The 20079-nt window shown below is 44.9% G+C and overlaps 1 protein-coding gene across 1 annotated transcript; it reads left to right on the top strand.

The window, feature by feature from the left end:
• The first annotated feature begins 228 nt into the window (after positions 1-228).
• Positions 229-19171, top strand: Retreg3 (reticulophagy regulator family member 3). The gene is made up of 9 exons (XM_008835315.3): positions 229-525; positions 8478-8584; positions 11117-11147; positions 12220-12346; positions 13061-13145; positions 13969-14106; positions 15495-15577; positions 16370-16502; positions 16912-19171. Exons 1-9 carry the CDS (start codon positions 287-289, stop codon positions 17364-17366), a joined length of 1398 nt encoding a protein of 465 aa, XP_008833537.1. The 5' UTR covers positions 229-286; the 3' UTR covers positions 17367-19171.
• The last annotated feature ends 908 nt before the right edge of the window (positions 19172-20079 follow it).

Raw genomic sequence — 20079 nt, 5'->3', positions numbered from 1 at the left:
ATGAACACTAAGCTCTGCAGATGGCATTTCCGCATTCATTTGGCTTCAGTTGTGTAGACTGCGCATGTGCTATTCCGTATCGCTCTCGGTGATTGGGCGCGGGGACATATGATGTATTTTGACCCAGCGTTCTGCGCCTCCCTCCAGGGAACGCCGGCTGGAGGCTGAGCGCATGCGCACTGTGCGGCCTGGCCCCCGCCGCGGCCAAACCGCGCATCTGCGCAGTTGCTGTTATTGTGACTGTTGGGCCGCGGCCCCGGATGTTGTGGCTGCGGGCGCTGGGGAGATGGAGGAGGCCGGAGGGGTGGCCGCGGCCCCGGGTCCAGCTTCGGGGTTGGCTTTTAGGGGCCGCCGAGCTATGTCCGGCTCCTGGGAGCGCGAGCAGCAGGTGGAGGCGGTGCAGCGGGCCCTGGTGGAGGTGCTGGGGCCGTACGAGCCTCTGCTGAGCTGGCTGCAGGCGGCCCTGGTGTGGGAGCGGCCAGCCCGGAGCGCCCTGTGGTGCTTGGGGCTGAACGCGGCGTTCTGGTGAGAACAGGACCCTCGGAAGCCCTCCGCGGCGCGAACCCGCCAGGTCCCTCTAGGGATCTACCTCTCGCCTGCCCTGTTCACTCCGCTGCACTGGCTCCTTCTGGCACCTGCCTGATTCTGTCTCTCTTACTTTCACTCCATTCCACCTCCAAGCCTGGGTACCCCAGCTCCTCCCGGGGCCTTGCCCCAGTCTTCCCTGCTTTCCCTGCGACGGTAGCCGCGCCCCGTCCATTCTGCAGGAGCTTCTGGTAACATCCTGAGTCGCTCGCGGTGAGCTAGGGCAGGCTATTGCATTTGAGACCATGCACTCCTTTTCTCGTGTCTGTTCAAGTGTGGTTTGAAGACTGTTTCCAGAGATTTTAGTAGTTGCTGTGGGAGGAGAGGCGTAAGGTCTTGAGACGGTATCCCTGGGTGTGATGAGTAAAACAAGCTGGAGCGGTTATCGTGAATTAGCATGCTACTCTCACCCAGTCAAGTTGAAGTCAGAATGATCCGGAGCTGCAGCTTGAGGGAAAAGATGAAGTCTTTAAAAAAAAAAAAAAGTTATGAAATAGTGATGAGATTTCAGTTTCAGTTAGGATTGCAATTCTTCTCCCAAGGAATTAAAGCATCCTTAACTTTGGTTTCAAAACAAGGAATTGGAGGGTGACTGAGTGTGTGAGTTATCGTGAGTCTGAGTGGCACTGTTTAAGTATCTTTCATTCTCTTGAATTGCCATCACCTAAGAGGACTCAAGGCTTCATAGAATCTACCAAGCATAGTTTGGGTTTATTAGTAACGAGAGGACTACTACCCATCAAATTCCAATTCCAACTAACATTACTGTAGACTGCTGATTGAGAGAACTGTCTTGGATCAGCCTGCAACAACAAAAAGAGGTTTTTTTGTATGTGTGTTGTATGCTGCTGGAGAACAGCCCCAGGGACTTTCACATGCTAGGCAAGTACTCTACCAGTGAAGCTGCTACCAGTAATTTGTCCAGTGTTTTGGTAAGGTTTCTTCCAGGACTTTCAGGTACCAACTTCCTTCCCATTGTTTGGGAGTGTTTGTCCAATCAAAACCATTTCCGGGGGCTGGTGATGGCTCAGCGGTTAAGAACACGGTTCTTGCAGAAGACCCAGGTTCGAATCCCAGCACCCACAAGGTAGCTAACAACTGTCTGTACTCCAGTTCCAGGGGATCCTATGGCCTTTTCTGTCCTCGCTGGCATTGTAGGACACAGGTGCACTTACCTACAGGCAGGCAATACACTCATACACAAAAAAAAATAAAATATTGAAAAAAAAAAAACATTTCCCACAGAGGTATCCTTAGGAAAAAGAAATTGGTGCTCATTAAACTAGTTTGTAGAATGTGGGGTTGAGATGTACACGAACTGTTCTGACTGAAACATATTTTTTTGTTTTTGTTCTCATTTTGAGACAGGGTCTCACTATATAGCCCTGGCTGGCCTGGAACTTGCTGTATAGACCAGGCTGGCTCAAACTCACAGACCTCTTACACATAAAATAAAAATAATAAAATAAAAAAAAATTTTTTTGGTCTTTTTGAGACAGGGTCTCCCTGGAGCTCCAGCTGCCTGGAACTCGCTCTGTAGACCAGGCTGGTCTCGAACTCACAGAGATCTGCCTGCATCTGCCTCCCAAGTGCTGGGATTAAAGGCGTGCGCCACCACACCCAGCTTGGACACGTTTTTAAAATGTGACCTGGTATACACTATGTAGCTGGCCTTGAACTTCTGATTTTCTGTTTCCACCTCCTGAATGTTGAGGTTAGGACATCGCTATCTTGCTGGGCCTGGACCCCAACCTTGTTTACTTAAGCTTACTAAGTCTGTGTTTAGGCTCTCAGGATCACTTTTGTGCTCTGGATCTCTTAAAGCATTGTGCTTGGTCTTTATCACTGGCTTTTCCTGGTAGTTTGCCTGCAGTGTATCCACAGCATAGTTGTTACTTTACCATCTTTCTTCAAGAAGCTGGGGAAGAGATACAGTAAAATGAGGATGTGAAGTAAGACTAAAAGAGCAGTTGGGCATGTCATTCATTGAAGGGACTCATACCTTTAAAGGTTCAAGCAGTAAGATCCTAGCGACTAAAGTAGTCTGACATTGGTGTTTAGAGAATTGTGTATGGGGGTCGGGGGGGAGGGATGAGCTTCCTTGGAAGTTAGTTTTACTTATCAGTAGTGTATGTGAGTATTGACATTTCTCTTAGGAATATGGAAAAATGACTTTAGATTTTAAATGTTAAAAGAATGAGGATCATTAGCTTTGGTCAGAAAAATCTGACCCACTTAACTTTTTTTTCATTATTTATTAGGAATAATGACATCATTAAGTGAGCTCTTTTATGCATTTTGAAGTCTCAGAAGATTTGATAGTAGTACAGAAAGTCATCTGAGGACTGGTGAGATGGCTCAGTGGGTAAAGGTGCTTGCTGCCAAGCTTGACGACCTGAGTTGAATCTCCCAAATCTGAGGCAATAACTGATTCCCAAAAGTTGTCTTCTGACCTTGACCCATGTGTGGTGTGCACATACACATGCATACAAAAATAAATGTTAAAAAGCTTTTTTTTTAAAAAAATTATCCAGCTGGATGTGGTGGCACATACCTTTGATACCAGCACTGGAGAGGCAGAGGCAGGCAGATCTTTGAATTTGTGGTCAACCTGGTCTAATAGTGAGTTCCAGGCCAGCTGGGACTACATAATGAGACCCTGTCTCAAATAATTTAAAATTAAATTAAAAAGTCATCCAAATTCAGGGAGATAGCTCTTCACTTTCAGTGTTCTGTATTCACAGTTTTCTGTGTCTGTGAATATGCCCTCTTAAAAAGGTTAACAAAAGATATCCATTGCCAGGCATCGTAGTGCATGCCTTTAATCCCAGCATTTAGGAGGCAGAGGCAGGCCTGGTCTACAAAGTGAGTTCCAGGCCAGCTGGGGCTACAGGGAGACCCTGTCTCAAAAAAAAGATGGCACACAAAAAGATCCCTGTAGATTGCACACCACCATAGTATATTTCAAGGCATTGACTTTTATTTTCCTTTTTTCCCTCAACTTCCAAAGAAATTACAATGGCCCTATTAGAAATCGTCCTAGATTTGAGCCAGGTGTGGTGGCGCATGTCTTTTTTGAGACAGGGTCTCCCTGTAGCTCCAGCTGCCTGGAACTCGCTCTGTAGACCAGGCTGGCTTCCTCACAGAGGCTCTGCCTGCCTCTGCCTCCTAAGAGTGCTGGGATTAAAGGCAGTCCCAGCACTTCGGAGGTGAGGCAGGTGGATCTCTATGAGTTCCAGGCTAGCTGGAGCTACAGGGAAATAAAAAAAAAAAAAAAAAAAAAAAAAAAAAAAAAAGGAAAGAAAAGAAATCTTCCGAGATAAACTTCAGGTTAGCAGTCTGCCATCTTTAGGGTAATAACAGCAATGGCAGGCCTTCCCTTCCAAACCTTCTGCTTTCATTAGCCTGAGCCCTGTCTGTGCTTGAGTGATGTGCATGCAGGGAGAATTTGAGAGTCAGCAAGACTATTATCCCAAGGATCAGAAAAGAACAGGTTCCAGCAACTTTGGTTTGACTCAGGTGGTAAGAGAAGGTGAGAGAAAATGAGGCCTGAAAATGAGTGGACACTGCAGGCTTCTCTGTCCTTCCCCCTCAACAAAGAGCACATGGTTCAAGGAGGGCTGTGTGACAGGCTGAGCTCCCTTCCTGTAATGCTCACTGTGATTCTAGGTGGTCTTTGGGGATGTTGATTGAGCATAATACGCAGCTGAGTCCCTGTTGAGCTCTCTTCTGGGATCTGCTTTTACAGTCACCTAGGCTTACACATGTTAAATATGCAGTACTCTTGGGGGTGGGTCTCATAGAATCTGTTGTTTTCAGCAATGAAAAGATAGATGCCCCCTACCCCCAAAAAAATTAAAAGTGATGAGCTGTGATTAAGGGTTTACAGCAATTCTGATTTACAGAGTTAGGATCGGAATGAAAAACAGTAGTGAGGAATAGGAAATGGAAGAGAGGCTTCTCCCTCCCTTCATCCCTCCTTCCTTCCCTTCCAGCCAATGAATTCTGGAGATGTTTTATTTAGAAAAAGAAACATCACTGATTTTAAGATTTTAATTTTTTTTAAATGGCAAGGAGGACCCATTTCAATACAGACAGATATTCTATGAAAAAAGATTAGGAATCAAACTTTTTTTTTTTGACAGAGTGTCCCTGGTCCCAGCCTGCCTGCCTGGAAGTCACTCTGTGGACCATGCCTCTCTCTGCCTCCCCGGGGACTGGGATTAGCCCTCCCACGCAGCGTTAAGAATCAAACTTTAGATGAAAGCAATTAACAAATATTCTTTTTCTTTGCTTTTTTCTTAAAAACAGGGTCCATGCAGCCCAAGCTAGCCTCTGCTTTTGGAGAGCTTTGTTGCCTTGATAGGACTTTTTTGTTCTTTTTGGTGACCTAGAAGGCTCCCAGTGGTGTCCTTGTTAGCTTTGCCTCTCTGCTTGCAGGGGAGTTGGTTGGTTGTTTGCAGTGCTTTAAGAATGCTAGGCAAGAGCTGTAAGGCAGCCCTGCCTTCAGTTCTTATATGGTAATTGTGAAGCTGGTGCTTTATCTGTGTTAGCGTGCAGGTGGGTCATGAGCCGCTGGTTGGTTTCTTTTCTGGTTTTGTGCAAGCAACAGCTCAGCTTTCATTATGGGATACAGGTTGGGTTAATTTTTTTCTTTTCATTTTACCAGTGACTGGCTCATTAACCAGGCAGTCACAAATGCTGTTCAATAATGGGCTTACTGTCCCTGTAGGATGGGGTGCTTTATTCTGAAGTGCCACTGAGATGAGCTTAGTCTGGGAAAACAAAGGGACCTAGAAATAGCATCTTCTTTGATTGAGAAAAAAAAATGTGTAGTCATTATTTGTGAGTGAGTGAGTGTGTGTATGGTGTGTGGTGTGTGTGTGTGTGTGTGTGTTACTGTGGGTTGAACCCAGGCAAACTATTTCTATTACTTATAACAAACTCCAACTTAATTCGTACTACTACTATGCTGTAGTTAACCTCCAAAAAGCTGTTTATTTCTAGAGTTTCTCATGATCTTTTTGGACCCCAGATTGCTAGTCCAGGAATACATTTTATTTAGACTGACAGTTTAATTTGAGTTTAACCCCTTATAGGTCAAGGAATGGTTCACAAAAGGAAAAAAGGCCAGGGTAGTAATACAGGCCTACAATCCAAGCATTGGTGAGGGGGTTGGAGACAGAAGGATCAGAAGTTCAGGTAATTCTCAGTTACATAGAAAGTTCTAGGCCAGCCTGGGCTACATGAGACTATCTCAAACTCTCCTCCCCTCCACAAAAAAAAAAAAAAAAAAGAAGAAAAGAAACCAAAAACTTAGCCGGGTGTGGTGACAAACACCTTTAATCTCAGCACTTGGGAGGTAGAAACCTAAACTGGATGGTTTCTCTGGAAAATAATTGGGCAGCATGTACTAGGATAATTGGCTAATACCTTTTTTAGGGCTAGGAGAGATAGGGAGTGATTGCTCATGGGTATGCATTTCTTTTGGGGTGATGAAAATGCTCCAAAATGGGCTTTTAATCACAGCACTTGAGAGACAGAGGCAGGCAGATCTCTGTTGGTTTGAGGCCAGCCTAGTCTACATAGTGAGTTCCAGGTCAGCTGGGACTGAAGGGAAATCCTGTCTCAAAAAAACCAAAGAAGAAAGAGACGGAGGAGGAGGGAGGAAGGAGAAGCTCTAAAATAAGGCAATAGTGATAGTTGCAGAACTCTGTGACTATACTTCAAACTATTGAATTAGATAACTTAAAATGGCACATGCCTTTAGTCCCAGCACTTGGGAGGCAAAGGCAGGTAGATCTCTGTGAATTCAAGGCCAGCCTGGTCTACATAGAGAGTTCCAGGCCAGCTGGAGCTACAGGGAGACCCTGCCTCAAAAAGACAAAAAAAAGGGGACAATTTTATGGTTAAAGTAGTTATACAAAAAATAATGCCTTTTCTTTTTTTTTGGTTTTGTGTGTGTGTGTGTGTGTGTGTTCTGGACAGAGGACAACTTGCAGGAATCGGTTCTCTCCTTCCACTGTGTGGGTTCCAGGGATTGCACTCAGGTTGTCAGGCTTGGTGGAAAGTACCTTTATTCTCTGAGCCATCTTGCTGGCCTCCCAATATTCTTGATATGTCAATTTTTCATAGTAAAGGGAATAAGCCTTGCATTATAGAGTATGTATGTGAATGATGGATCATTTTCAAAACTTTATTATGGGATAACTCAAACCGTGTATAAGTTGAGAGAATACTGTTATGTTTCACCATGTGACCAGCTTTAAAATTCAATTCATGGCTAATTTTGGGTCTTCAGAACCCTACTTCTTTCCTACTTCCTACTCCTTGTTTTGAGGCAGATCTGAGTTGTCATTTAATTTCATGTTTGCCTGTAAAATAGACTTTTAAAACATTATTAGCTAACATTATCATGTGAAAATAAATGTTTTCAGGCACTTGCCCCCAACAGGATGCCTAATCCATCTGCTACTAAGCAGAAGTGAATAAAAGATTAGCCCTATGTCCAAAGAACATTTCTTCCCCTGGGTGACCAGCTTCTGAGTTGTTGGAGCCTTCCCAGCACGCTTAGTGACTGCTGACATAAACAAACTTATGGGCTTCCATAGGATATTAGCCATGTTTCTGGTGGAAAATTTACTTCCATGAATTGAACGTATTGCCTGTATGTATGTAAGTGCACCTGTGTCATGCAGTGCCCTTGGAGGAGGAGAGGCGGGTGTCAGGTCCCCTGGAACTGGAGTTGCAGGCAGTTAGCTGCCATGTGGGTCCTGAGAATTGAACCAGGGTCCTCTGCAAGAGCAGCCAGTAAGTACTCTTAACCACTGAGCTGTCTCTCCAGCCCGTTGTTGTTTTTTCAGACAGGATTCTCATGCATATGTTAGGCAAGTATTACCAACTGAGCAACATTCCTATGCACTACATTGCATTTATTGATTTCTGTGTGTTTAACTACCACCCTTAAGTAAACCCCACTTGGTGATGAGAAGATAGCTCAGTTGGTAAAGTGCCTGCCATGCAAACATAGGACCTGAGTTCAGATCTCCACCTTCCACGGAAAAGCTGAGTATGGTAGCATATCTCTAATCCTGGGAGGTCAGGGATAGGCAAATTCTTTGAGCTCACTGGCCAGCCAGTCTGCCCAGTGGATGAGCTCTGAATTCAGTGAGAAACGCTCTCTCAAAAGTGCTGGGTGTGGTAGCACACTCCTTTAGTCTCAGCATTCAGGAGGCAGAAGCAGAGGCAGGTGGATCTCTGTGAGATTGAGGCCAGTCTGGTCTATATAGCAAGTTCCAGGCCACCAGCTGGGGCTACAGGGAGACCCTGCCTCAAAAAAAAAAAAAAAAAAAAAAAAAAAAAAAAGGATTGCAGGCATAGATCACAACACCTGGCTTTCCTTTTCAATTTGTTTTAAAGGAATTTGAGAAATATTGGTGCTGATTCTTAATTACCTTTTTGACAGTCCCTTAGTGTTGACTTTTTATGTGACCTTAAGTCATTTTACTTTGAGGAGGCCTCAGTTCTTTGATCTATAATAGGATTCCTAATTGAATTAAATACTTTGTAATGTATATCTGTCAGTTCTTGCCTTATATTAGGATCTAACTTGGTAAATACTTGCTTTCATCTTAACTTGTCCCTGAAGTTAATAGACTGGAGGGTTGAAAGGGTCCCTAAAGAGGTTATTTGATTTAGTTCTTTACCTTTGCAGAAGCAAATTATTATCTTCATAGGAAATTATTTACCCAAGGTCTATTAGCTAGTTAATGTCCAAACAACAACCCAAAACTAGAACTGAAGTCTGCTTACCACAGTCTGCAGTGTACATGTGATCTTTTCTGAAATTAGCTTATTTATTGAATGGCCCTCATGTTTTTCCTTTTCTGTAGGTTTTTTGCACTGACATCCCTTCGTTTTGTATTTTTACTTGCATTTGGCCTGATGATCATTGTCTGTATTGACCAATGGAAGAACAAAATTTGGCCTGAGATAAGAGGTAAGATTCGTAGTGCTTAGAACCACCTCAACTGGAAGTGACTTTGTGAGATTTTGCCTTTAGTTTTGGGACTTTGAGGGGTTTGTGTTGCTGGGCACTGAATTTTGAAGTCTGAATTGCTTGCTTTGGGAGATACTTGGAAGGCTTATGCCTTGTCTGTGGGTCCTTAGAGCTGGGTTCTGTCTTACTGTTGTCACACTAAGCTCAGCAAATCTGTGTCTACCACAGACAGGGTCTCATGTAGCCCAGACTGGCTTCCAACTCAGGTGTGTAGCTGAGGATGACCTTGAACTCCTTAGTCCTCCTGCCTCTACCTCCTTAGTGTTGGGGTTACAGGCATGTACTACTATGCCCAGCTCCAGGTAGCATCAATACGCCTTTTAAGAAATTTGTTTTTAATTGCTTATTTGCAAAACACTAAGTACTCTAAGAAGATATAGGTTATTTTTTTCAAAAAATTACACATAAATGGCTAGGCGAGGTGGTGTACGCCTTTAATCCCAGCACTTGGGAGGCAGAGGCAGGCGGATCTTTGTGAGTTTGAGGCCAGCCTGGTCTACATAGTGAGTTCTAGGACAGCTGGGGCTACAAGGAGGACCCTGTCTCAAAAAAGGCAAAATAATAATAATAATAATAATACACAAATGAAAGAAAAGTTAATGATAGTTTATAGAACAATATCAGAGATAGCATAGTACAGTCTGTGATTGATATATTCATGTATTTTGGCCATAGTTCAAGCCTTGAATGAAGCAAAATACTTGGAATGTAGACAAATACATTTCTGTGTAGACAAGTAGCCTGATTAAAGAACCATGAACTAAAAGCTGGGGGTGGGGGGTGGGCATAATGGTGCATGCTTTTAATCCCAGCACTCAGGAGGCAGAAGCAGGTGGATCTTTGTGAGATTGAGGCCAGTCTGGTCTATATAGCAAGGTCCAAGCCAGCTGTGGCTATAGGGAGACCTGTCTCAAAAAGACTGAAAAAATAAGAGGGGGAGAACCATGAACTAGGAGCTGGAGAGATGGTTCAGTGGTTAACAGCACTGGCTGCTCTTGCAGAGGACCTGGGTTTAGTTTCCAGCACCCATGTGGCCGCTCACGACCATCTGTAATTCCAGTTCCAGGGGATCTAATGCTCTCTTCTCACTGTCTTTGGCTTTAGGCATGCATGTAGTATACATACATACATACAGACAAAACATACATACATACTCATACATATTAGAAAAAAAATCTTTAAAAAAATAACTCGCAAATTACTGAGGGATGGTGGCACACACTTGTAATTCCAGCACATTAGGAGTTCAACGTTCATAGTGAATTGGAGGTTAGCTTGAGCTATGTAAGAACCTGCCTCAAAAACCAAACAAATAAAACAAACAAAAAAAGAATCACAGCCTGCAAAGCATCTCCTGAGAACAGAGGATTAAGCAATTGGTGGAAATGATGAGTTCATTAAAGAAAATGTTTAGATTTATTTTATAAGACCTAAAAGTTAGGCTTAGATATTTAGGTAGTGAAGTAGGCATCTAAGATTTTATAATTTTGTTTTAGTTTTTGGTTTTTGAGACAGGGTCTCCCTGTAGCCCCAGCTGTCCTGGAACTCACTATGTAGACCAGACTGGCCTCGAACTCACAGAGATCCACCTGCCTCTGCCTCTCAAGTGCTGGGACTACAGGCGTGCACCACCATGCCTGGCTATTTGGTAGCATTTTATAGGATAGCATGAAAGGAGCAAAAGGGGAAGGTAGAAGGCTGGTTAGAAAACTCTAGCAGTGTTTGTGAGAAGTCAGAGAGATGTCCATGATTCTAAATGATGGATGACTTAGAGAGCCATGAAGAAGATACTGTAATACTAATAAATAGTAGATGGGTTTAGAGTGAAGGTAAGAGACTGGGAGAAAGGTATATATCAGATAGAGGCAAAGATTGGTTCAGGTGGGAGTATGAATGGGGAAAATTGGTATGAGTTCTGGACATGTTAAAGTTGAAGTATTGGCAAGATACTATGTAGACCAGGCTAGCCTTGAACTCACAAAGATCCTCCTGTCTCTGCCTCCTGAGTGCTGGGATTAAAGGCCCACATTACTAGGTCCCCCACAGACTATATAACTTGTAAGTGCATTGCTATCTTATTTTACAGAGACTTAAAGAGGCAAATCTCTAAGATTGGAGTAGTTACAGCATGCCTCAGAAGCCTGATGTGTATGAGCAGTTCATGGATACTCAGGGGTTGGGATGGACCATTTCCTTGTACACCATGACCTTAAGCTGAAGTAGTTGAATAGTGGCTCTCGTGGTCCGTTTGTACTTTCTCCCTCTTCCAGGAAACGAGCGAGCGTAAGCCTTTATTCCCTTGATGCAGCTCCCTCACTCTGGCACTATAACATGATGTCTCTTTTATTATTGGCTAGTACCATTTTTTTTTTCCCAACCCTACTAAAACTTGAACTGTCAGACCAACAGCCTAATATTTTCATGTTTAATTTTCTCTATCAACTAATACTGGTATTTGTTTTAATATTGCAGTGCCAAGACCTGACGCATTAGAGAATGAGAGGTATGGAACACTAATTACATCCCTTTTAGTTGCTTTAATTGATTCTGCTGAATTATTCTTGCTATATGTTGTTAACTCCATATTCTGGACACACTATATGCTAAAACTCTGGTCTGTTCCAGATAATCACTATAGGAAATTAAAAGTTCGTACAGTAATATGTTGAGATACTCAGTGTCTTCTGATCCTTATAGAACTTTCTGGAGAGCTGGGCATGGTGGCGCACGCCTTTAATCCCAGCACTCGGGAGGCAGAGGCAGGCGGATCTCTGTGATTTCGAGGCCAGCCTGGTCTACATAGTGAGTTCCAGGCCAGCTGGGGCTACTGGGAGACCCTGTCTCAAAAAAGACAAAAAAAAAAAACTTTCTGGAGATGAGCCATCATAGTGCCTTATAACCTGACATGCCAGGGAAATAGCTGCATTATTCAGCCCCAGTGTGAAAACTTAAAGGCAACTAACTTCATTTGTCTCCCAACTTTTATACTGCGTCATTTAGTGTTTTCTGTTACCTGTGGCTATTTTTCAGTACCTGGTCAGAAAACATTGGTTCCTGGCATCATTCCCAAGCCAGTGCCAAAAATACCTTTTGTGTCTTACAGCCCTTGCTTTTATTTCTTAATTCATCCATCCCATGTGTTTGATACAAGGAACTTTCTCTGCTGTGATTTATTTTGGTTTTGCATTATTTCCTCCCCGTTGCCTCCCACTCAGCTGCAGTGGTGTCAGTCAGACTGTGCTTTTACTTGTGTCCCTGGATTGCAATCATAGTGAGTTGCAATGGGCTAAGTGTGGTGAAGATGTTTTTAAGCACAAAGAGCTGGTGGCAGGTTTTTACATGTGGATAGTGCTGCTTGCTCATAGGGTGGAGTTGTCAGAACAAGTTTGCCCTCCTAGTCCCCGAATTCAAGTTTCAACCTGGTAAGCCAAGAAGAAAGTCATGTTTTACCTCCAAAGCACCCAAGATTAGCCACTCCCAAGCCTGTTTAAACCCGGAAGCATTGGCTGCTTACACAGCAAGATGGGGGGACCCTGACACCCTTCTTTCACAGTTCCCCCTTCTCTCTCCCATAGCTGGGGCTTTGTGCACCCTCGGTTGCTCAGCGTGCCCGAGCTCTGCCACCATGTAGCTGAAATCTGGGTTAGTGGGACCATTTTCATAAGGAATCTTTTGCTTTTCAAAAAGCAAAACCCAGGCAAGGTAAGACTTCCCTTTTTCACTTTCATCTCTGGCCTCTCAGTTTAGTTCATGCCAAGTTGAAACACTAATATGTATCCTCATTTGAGAAAGAAAAGACACGAGGTTTATAGAGACAAAAGGAGTAGAGAAAGGGACTTCTGACTGGCCATTAAGACTAAGGCAAGAGCTTGACTCTGTGTGCTTGTCATTTGGAGTAGCCATATTCTTTTTCTTTTCTTGGCTGATGCTGGGGATTGAAGCCAGGGCAAGCTCTTTACCACTGAAGTACATCCCCAACCCCATAGAGCAGGCCATTTTCTTGCCCCAAAATGGGAAAGCAAGCTTGCTTGTGTGCATTCTGTGTCATTTGAAACATGTGAGAGGTTTTATATTTTTGTTTTTTTGCTTTCCTACTTTGACTTAAAAACCCACCACCAGTACTTGTTTTTAGAGATAATTTTTGGCTAAAACCTACTCAAACCAATTTCTTGGCATGAAAGGTTCAGCTGTATGGGGTTAGCCATGAAAAAAAGAAGATAGACTAGAAGGGGGCATCCCTGTTCTCCCACAGAGACTCACCATTGGATGCAGGAGTAGCTAATAGCTGTCATTCTGACATGTTTGTGCTTGACTCTGATCATAAAGAATCTTTACTCACACCCCTCCACCACACCTCCCCTCACCCGAGTCCTTTGCCATGTGGCAGAAACTCAGTACTACTTCTTGGTTCTCCAGTTCTGCTTGCTGAGCTGTGGCATACTGACATTTTTGGCTGTCTTGGGCCGCTACATCCCTGGGCTCCTGCTATCCTACTTGATGTGTAAGTCTGAATGCACTTCCCCTAAGCTGTACGTTGCTCATAGCTTTTCCAGTCATAGCCAGCTTTGGGTCTAGGGAGAGGACCTTTATATCTTGGTTCTCCAAGAAAGGACTTTTTCATATTTTCAAGACATGTTTACTATTATGAGATTGTCATTTCATGTGGAGCTGGTACTCCCTGTATAAAGACATATAAACTTTATTTCCTTTTGAGGGGGTGCGTACTGGGGATCCAATCCAGGGTGCCATGCATGCTAGACAAGTGCTCTATCACTAAAATATATCCCAAGTCCATGTCTTAGAAGTTTGGGAAATTGTTAAGCATCTACTCTAAAGGACAGTCTCTAAGGAGGGAATTTTTAGAACAATTCCTAGGGGCTTCTTTTTACTCTGGAGGTTCTTTACTCTGGAGGACTTTTCCTTCCTCCGGAGTACAGTTTTATAAATTTAGTTATTTCCTATTGGCACATGCTCTGTTTGAGGCTGGTGTACTATTTCCTATCTGTATGTTTATGTCAGAATTGCACATGACTGGTGGTTGCCATTGTGTTCTGTGTCTCAGTGACACCTGTATGCGAGTGCTCACACTGCCTGGGCTGTCAGTAGCATATTACACTGTGTGCAGTCCTGACCTGGGGCCTGTGGATGGCTACAGAAGTCCTGCCCTCAGCAACCCTGTACAGTAGAGGACACTAGTGAGGCAACCAGCAGAAATAAGCACAGTTGTTTGACACAACGTGAACACCAGACACAAGAGCAGAGGGACAGCGAGGATTGCTTTGTGCAGTCCCTTCTCCATTTTCCACTATTTCCATTTCTCACAGTTATCACTTTCATGATATGGCCTCTTGCTGTATACCACCGACTGTGGGATCGAGCCTATGTGCGGCTGAAGCCAGCTCTGCAGCGGCTGGACTTCAGTGTCCGTGGCTACATGATGTCCAAGCAGAGAGAAAGACAATGTAAGTGTCATGTGATGGCTTTCTTCCACTTGGGCAGTTTGGGAAAGGAGAAACAGGGAGTTCTGACATACTGGGTAGAAGTAGGACCCTCAAGAAGGCCTGCTAGAGGGCTCAGTGGATAAAGGTGTTTGACACCAAGCCTGACAACCTGAGTTTAATCCCTGGAACTTACATGGTGGAAGAGAACTCCTTACAAGTTGTGCTCTGACTGCCACACACGTGCATGACATCCTCCCCAATAAATAAATAAATTTTAAGGTGGAGGTAGGAGAAGTAAGGGGTGGTAGATAGGGGTGTAAGATGATAAATAAAAGCAATACTCTGCTCCAGAGAAACCTAGGTAGGCTTGGAATCCTGTACTCTCCCATTTTAAATTAATCTGAGAAAAGCTCATAAGTTGAATAAAAAGATGACATTGAAGGTGTCCCTAGTATTGTGTGCTATTTATGAAGCACTTCCCAAGTGTCCAATCACTGTACTGACTGTCCTATACATCATTTTAATCTTTACAACAGTCTTGAGATGTGATTTTTTTTTTTCTTCTTTTACCAGTTGAGGAAATTGAGGCTTACAGTAAATGTCAGTGCAGATTTTTTCAACTTCTAAGCCAGCCTCTTTCCACTAATGAAAACTGCCTTCTAAAGGAGATTAAAAGCAGCCACCTTATTGGCTGGGAGTGTACTACTAGCCTGAGCTCCACCTCACACAGAGGGGATACAAACATAACCTTCAATCTTAACAGTTTGGGTGTTTGTTTTTTAATTATAAGACTTAAAACCCTCGATTATTTTCTTTCTATAAGTTGCCAAAAATATAACCTCAGATTCTGTAGTGTGCAAATTTTATGTATATGCGTGTTTTGCCTGCATGTATGTGAGCGCACCTGTGTGTACAATGCCTGTGGCGGTTAGAAGAGGGTGTTGGATGCCACGTGGGGGCTGGGAACTAAACCCGGTCCTCTGCAAGAGCAGCCAGTGCTCTTAACTGCTGAGCCAACTCTCCAGCCCCGGTTGGGTGTTTCATTAAGCCCTGGGCTAACTAGCTGGAAAGTAATCAGTTCTTGCATACCTGATTTAACCAAGGTGAGGCTCTCCTTTTCCCTATGGCTGTCCACTTAACCACCTTGATTTTGCATCTGCCCCTAGCAGATCCTGATGCTGTTGGTTCAGCATCTGACCAGAATAGAAATGGGTGGGGGATGGGAGGAGGAATGTCCTCTCACGTGTTACCAATTAAGCTCAGCAGCCTCACCCTCAGGTATTGCTATGTAGATTTACAGCCATATTGAGAAGGCCTCTTTCTCTTACATGCTCATGTATGATTTTGGAGTCCAAAGGGAGATTTCCTTTTGAGGGAAGGGATCAAGGCCTTCTGCTCTTTCCACATAGTGCGCCGCAGAGCTCTCCATCCAGAACATGCCATGGACAGCCACAGTGACAGTGAAGAGGAGCTTGCTGCCTTCTGTCCTCAGGTATCTGGAGTGGAGTTGCTGCACTGGCCTTGTTCTCTTTTCTTCTCTTTGTTTTTTATTTTTCTTTTTTGATTTTTTTTGTTTTTGAGACAGAGTCTCACTGTAGCCCCAGCTGGCCTGGATTTCGTTATGTAGACCAGGCTGGCCTTGAACTCAGAGCTCTGCCTGCCTCTGCTTCCAAGTGCTGAGACTAAAGGCAAGCACCACCATGCCCCGCTGGTATTTAGTTTTCAAAATAGGACCCCCATTTATCCGCCTGCCTCTGCCTCCCAAGTTTCTTCCCTTATATCCAGCTCCCATTTAACCAGGCTTCAAGCTCATCTTGGGCATTCAAAGACCCTAGATTTCCTATTCCCAACAGTGCTAAGAGTATAAGAACCTGGTGTTAAATTGGGTCTCAGTTTGAGCCTGGTGACCACACCACTCAGGTTTCCTTTACCCTACCATCATGGAAGAACTTCTGGAGCTGGCATAATCATCTTTTCAGGAGCCCAGTCCACCTTGGGGTCTGACTAGTATGTGTATTTTCCTGGTCACTTGTAAAACGTAATCTCTGGGTTAGTCACTTGCTTAACAGTAAGTAGCTAATTGATTCCCAAGACTGCCATGCTTAAGAGGTTGATGAATGAGAGTCTTTTAGGGGAGCAGCCTACAAGGAGTCAAGATTGTGGGTAAATCCCATCTATACTTGGCTACACTGTTAAGCTTGGGTAGCTTCTAAGTCTTGCTAATTAGTAAAGCTGATTGCTGATGGCATCATCTCCTCAAACGTGGTCTTTTCTTTTTTCTAAGCTGGATGATTCTACTGTTGCCAGAGAATTGACTATCACAGACTCGGAGCACTCAGATGCTGAGGTCTCCTGTACAGACAATGGCACATTCAACCTTTCAAGGGGCCAGACACCTCTAACAGAAGGCTCTGAAGGTGAGGAGAACCTTTTGCCTGAGCTGACAGTGATTGTTGCATCTTAGCTTCCTTGATCACAGGGCTTACTATTGTTTGCTCGTCTCCTGAGCTGTGGATCAAGCAGCAGAGCCACCCCAGAGTGTGGTGTGGCACAGCTGTACTGCTGCTTTTCTTGGCATCCTCAGTCCCTTACTTGCCTCATCCTCTAGCTCATGGGCATAGCACAGAAAGATGGGGCAGTCCTCTGTCCATTAGAGATCATAGCCATCTGAGGGAAGGCAGAAAGCTAACCAGTCCCATGGGTTTTGTTTCATCCTCAGAAATCCAGTGTGGGAAAAATCTGGTTATATAGGGGTTGACTTTTTGTGTGTCTGAGACATAGGAAGGCCAGGGAGCTACCATGTCTTACATGCTTGTGTTCTCTCAGACCTAGATGGTCACAGCGATCCCGAGGAATCATTTGCCAGAGACCTTCCAGACTTCCCTTCCATTAATGTGGATTCTGCTGGCCTGGATGATGAAGATGATACCAGCATTGGAATGCCTAGCTTGATGTACCGTCCCCAACCAGGGGCCAGGGATCCTCAGGTCCTACCTGCCAGCCGGGATGAGGCTGCACTGCCAGAGCTCCTGCTTGGTTCCCTTCCCAGAGGATCCAACCTTACCAGCAACCTTGCCAGCCTGGTCTCTCAGGGTATGATCCAGCTGGCCTTGTCAGGGACCTCCCAGACAGGCCCTTCTGGCCCACCTCCTCGGAGAGCAAGAGGCTTCCTCCAGGCCCCTAGTTCAGACCTGGACACTGATGCTGAGGGAGATGACTTTGAACTTCTAGACCAATCAGAGCTGAATCAGCTGGACCCTGCCAGTTCCAGGAACCACTGAGGAGAGACTTCTTTTTGGGGGTCACTGTGGTGTAGGGTTTTTATTCTCCCCACCCCACTTACAGTGACAGGGCAAGGGAAGAACCCAGATCTCGTCCCCTGAATTTATCTGTATGCTGGGTGGCCTACCTGATGCACAGAGGCTGTTGAGAAGATTCTCATTGCCTGCTGCCAGCTAGATCCCCAATTCTGTGCTTAGTCACTGGAGTGAGAATGTGCTCCCCAAAGGGAGGCTTCTCTCCATCACGATGGTACTACAGGCAGCAAAGTAGTCAGGGATGTTGATTCCCCTCCAACGAGGCACTGCTGTTTGTTTTTAGGTCAGGGTGCTCAGGGGCCCTCACTGATTGAAGAGCCCATCTCTGCCTCCTCTCACCTCACTGGAGCCCCAATCAGGCAGCAGCCAGAATTGTCATTTTTGTCTTAAACCATGATTCGATTTATTTTCTTAATGCAAGCTTGTCCTGTGGTTCTGCAGAACAGATCTATTCCCTGTCCCCTCACCCATCTTCATTTCTTGATGACTGACCCCCCCACCCCCAATGTTCCAGAATGCTTATGAAATTTAAGAAATGTGAACACGATATGGGGGTGAGCCTCTTCTCCATCTTGGGCTATAGGGGTCAGCTGGCTGGTAGAGTGACTCTACCATGAGGTCTCGGGTCTTCTGGAGCTATGTGGTTGTTTTTGGTGCTGTTAACCCTGGCTCCATTTAACCATCAGCCTGAGCAGTGAACAAAGCAATATCATATCCTTTTTTTTTTTTTTTTGGTCTTTTTGAGACAGGGTCTCCCTGTAGCCCCAGCTGTCATGGAACTCACTATGTAGACCAGGCTGGCCTTGAACTCACAGAGATCCGCCTGCCTCTGCCTCCGCCTCCCGAGTGTTGGGATTAAAGGCGTGTGCCACCACGCCCAGCTTTCATACCCATTTTTATGTTCCCATTCCTTTCCCTGTTCCTCCTCTGGAGAAGCAATAACTCCACGGGGGATGACAAAGTAGCACTTTACAAATGGCTCCAGGGCACACATCCCAGGAGCCACTAGCTCTTCTTGCACCAGCTGTCCATACCATATTGCTTCCTAACTCTTTTAAGGAAGTTATCAAGAATGTGTTGGTAATTAGTAGAGACCCTTCTGGAGGGGTATGTATTCTCTAGCCCCTAGTTAAATCATGTAGAGAAAAAAAAAAAGCCCCTAAATGATCACTGGTTCTAAACCTATGCCAGCTTACTGCCTCTCTCTGCCTCCAATCAGAGCTCAAGCCAAATTCTTCTGTCCTCTTTCCCTCCTGCATTAACCCTTTTGCTGATCCTCAGGGACCACTCCCCCAGCATCCCCATAATTGGGTAAGGGACGATTGACAGACCCCATTTTCATGTGCTGCAGGTTGGGGCGTGCTAATATATATTTGCTCTTGGTTGACGGACAAGGTAGAGGCTGGGAGTGAAAATACTAACAGGAGAATGGCTAGGTGCTTGTTCCATAATCAGTGTGAAGGTTAGGAATAATGCATCTTCCTCACTTTAGGGTCTCAAATAGACTTTGAACATTTCTTTCCTCAGAGCCAGATGTCTTACAAGTGAGCTCTGATGTGGGGGGGGGGGAAAGGGAGGCGTGGGAAAGGAGTGGGAGTTTGCGTGTTCACATGAGTGTGTGTAGCTTCATGCATTGGGATTTGGCAAGGAGGGAAGGAAGAAAAATCTAGAAGGTCTGTCTTGTATCTGAGGGATCCTGCTCTGAATGTCCTGAATCCTCCACTGTGAATTGGGGTGGGTGTTTGAGAATAAATCTTGTATGACAACAATCTTTTAAGAGGCTGCTGTTGAATCGCATACTCTCGATAGGTCTTTTGCTAATCTGAGTAATTGCTAATTTGAGGTGGTGACAGCCTCAGAAGAGGAAGCCCAGGTGTCAGGGGCACACTTGCCTGGTCCTATTTTTCCCCTGTGGTGGCCGAACAATCTTCACCTTAACAGGCCACTTCCTGTCCTCTTAAAGGAGTATGCCACGTGTATGAGGAGGCCAGAAGAGGCGTTAGATCCCGTCCTATGTTGGTGCTGGGAACCAAACTTGCGTCCTCTGCAGAGCAGTATACGCATAATAACCACAGAACCATCTCTCCAACCCCCATCTTTTTTTTTTTTTTTGTCTTTTTGAGACAGGGTCTTCCTGTAGCCCCAGCTGTCCAGCAACTCACTTTGTAGACCTGGCTGGCCTTGAATTCACAGAGATCCGCCTACCTCTGCCTCCCGACTGCTGGGATTAAAGACGTGCGCCACCAAGCCCGGTTCCATTTCTAATTCTTAACATTGTCCCTTACCTTAAATCAGAGTAGTGGTGCACGCCTTTTAATCCCAGCAGAGACAGGTGGAGGACCTCTGCGATCCAGACCAGCCTAGACTACATAGCAAGTTTCAGGCCAGTTGGGGCTACAGGGAGACCCTGTCTCAAAAAACATATTGCCCCTTAAACATGAGGAGATAAGCATGTGTTCTGAATAAAGACTCATTAAATTTTGAGTAGCGGAAGGCTTTGGAAAAGTAGCGCTCTGTCCTAACACTGGACTACGAGCTGCAAGAACAGCTGCTCTTTGGCCTTCAACAGACCTCAGAAACTAGAAATATTTATTTCAGGCAATGCCACTGGCCACTGTGGTCAGGAATGGAAAGCACCTGTCAGGTGTGGCTGCCTGGGCTAACTGGAGACTTCTGC

This window comes from Nannospalax galili, unplaced genomic scaffold, assembly GCF_000622305.1.
Source record: "Nannospalax galili isolate Female #2095 unplaced genomic scaffold, S.galili_v1.0 scaffold137, whole genome shotgun sequence".
NCBI classification, from domain to species: Eukaryota; Metazoa; Chordata; class Mammalia; order Rodentia; family Spalacidae; genus Nannospalax; species Nannospalax galili.
This window is presented reverse-complemented; position numbering and strand designations above follow the sequence as displayed.

What these genes read in the sequence shown, in the direction of transcription:
- Retreg3 (XM_008835315.3), top strand. Translation starts at nt 287, where the DNA reads ATGGAGGAGGCCGGAGGGGTGGCCGCGGCCCCGGGTCCAGCTTCGGGG. An exon ending in AAAAGCAAAACCCAGGCAAG is followed by an intron (nt 12,347 to 13,060) that starts GTAAGACTTCCC and finishes TTGGTTCTCCAG; the next exon opens with TTCTGCTTGCTGAGCTGTGG. An exon ending in CAAGCAGAGAGAAAGACAAT is followed by an intron (nt 14,107 to 15,494) that starts GTAAGTGTCATG and finishes CTTTCCACATAG; the next exon opens with TGCGCCGCAGAGCTCTCCAT.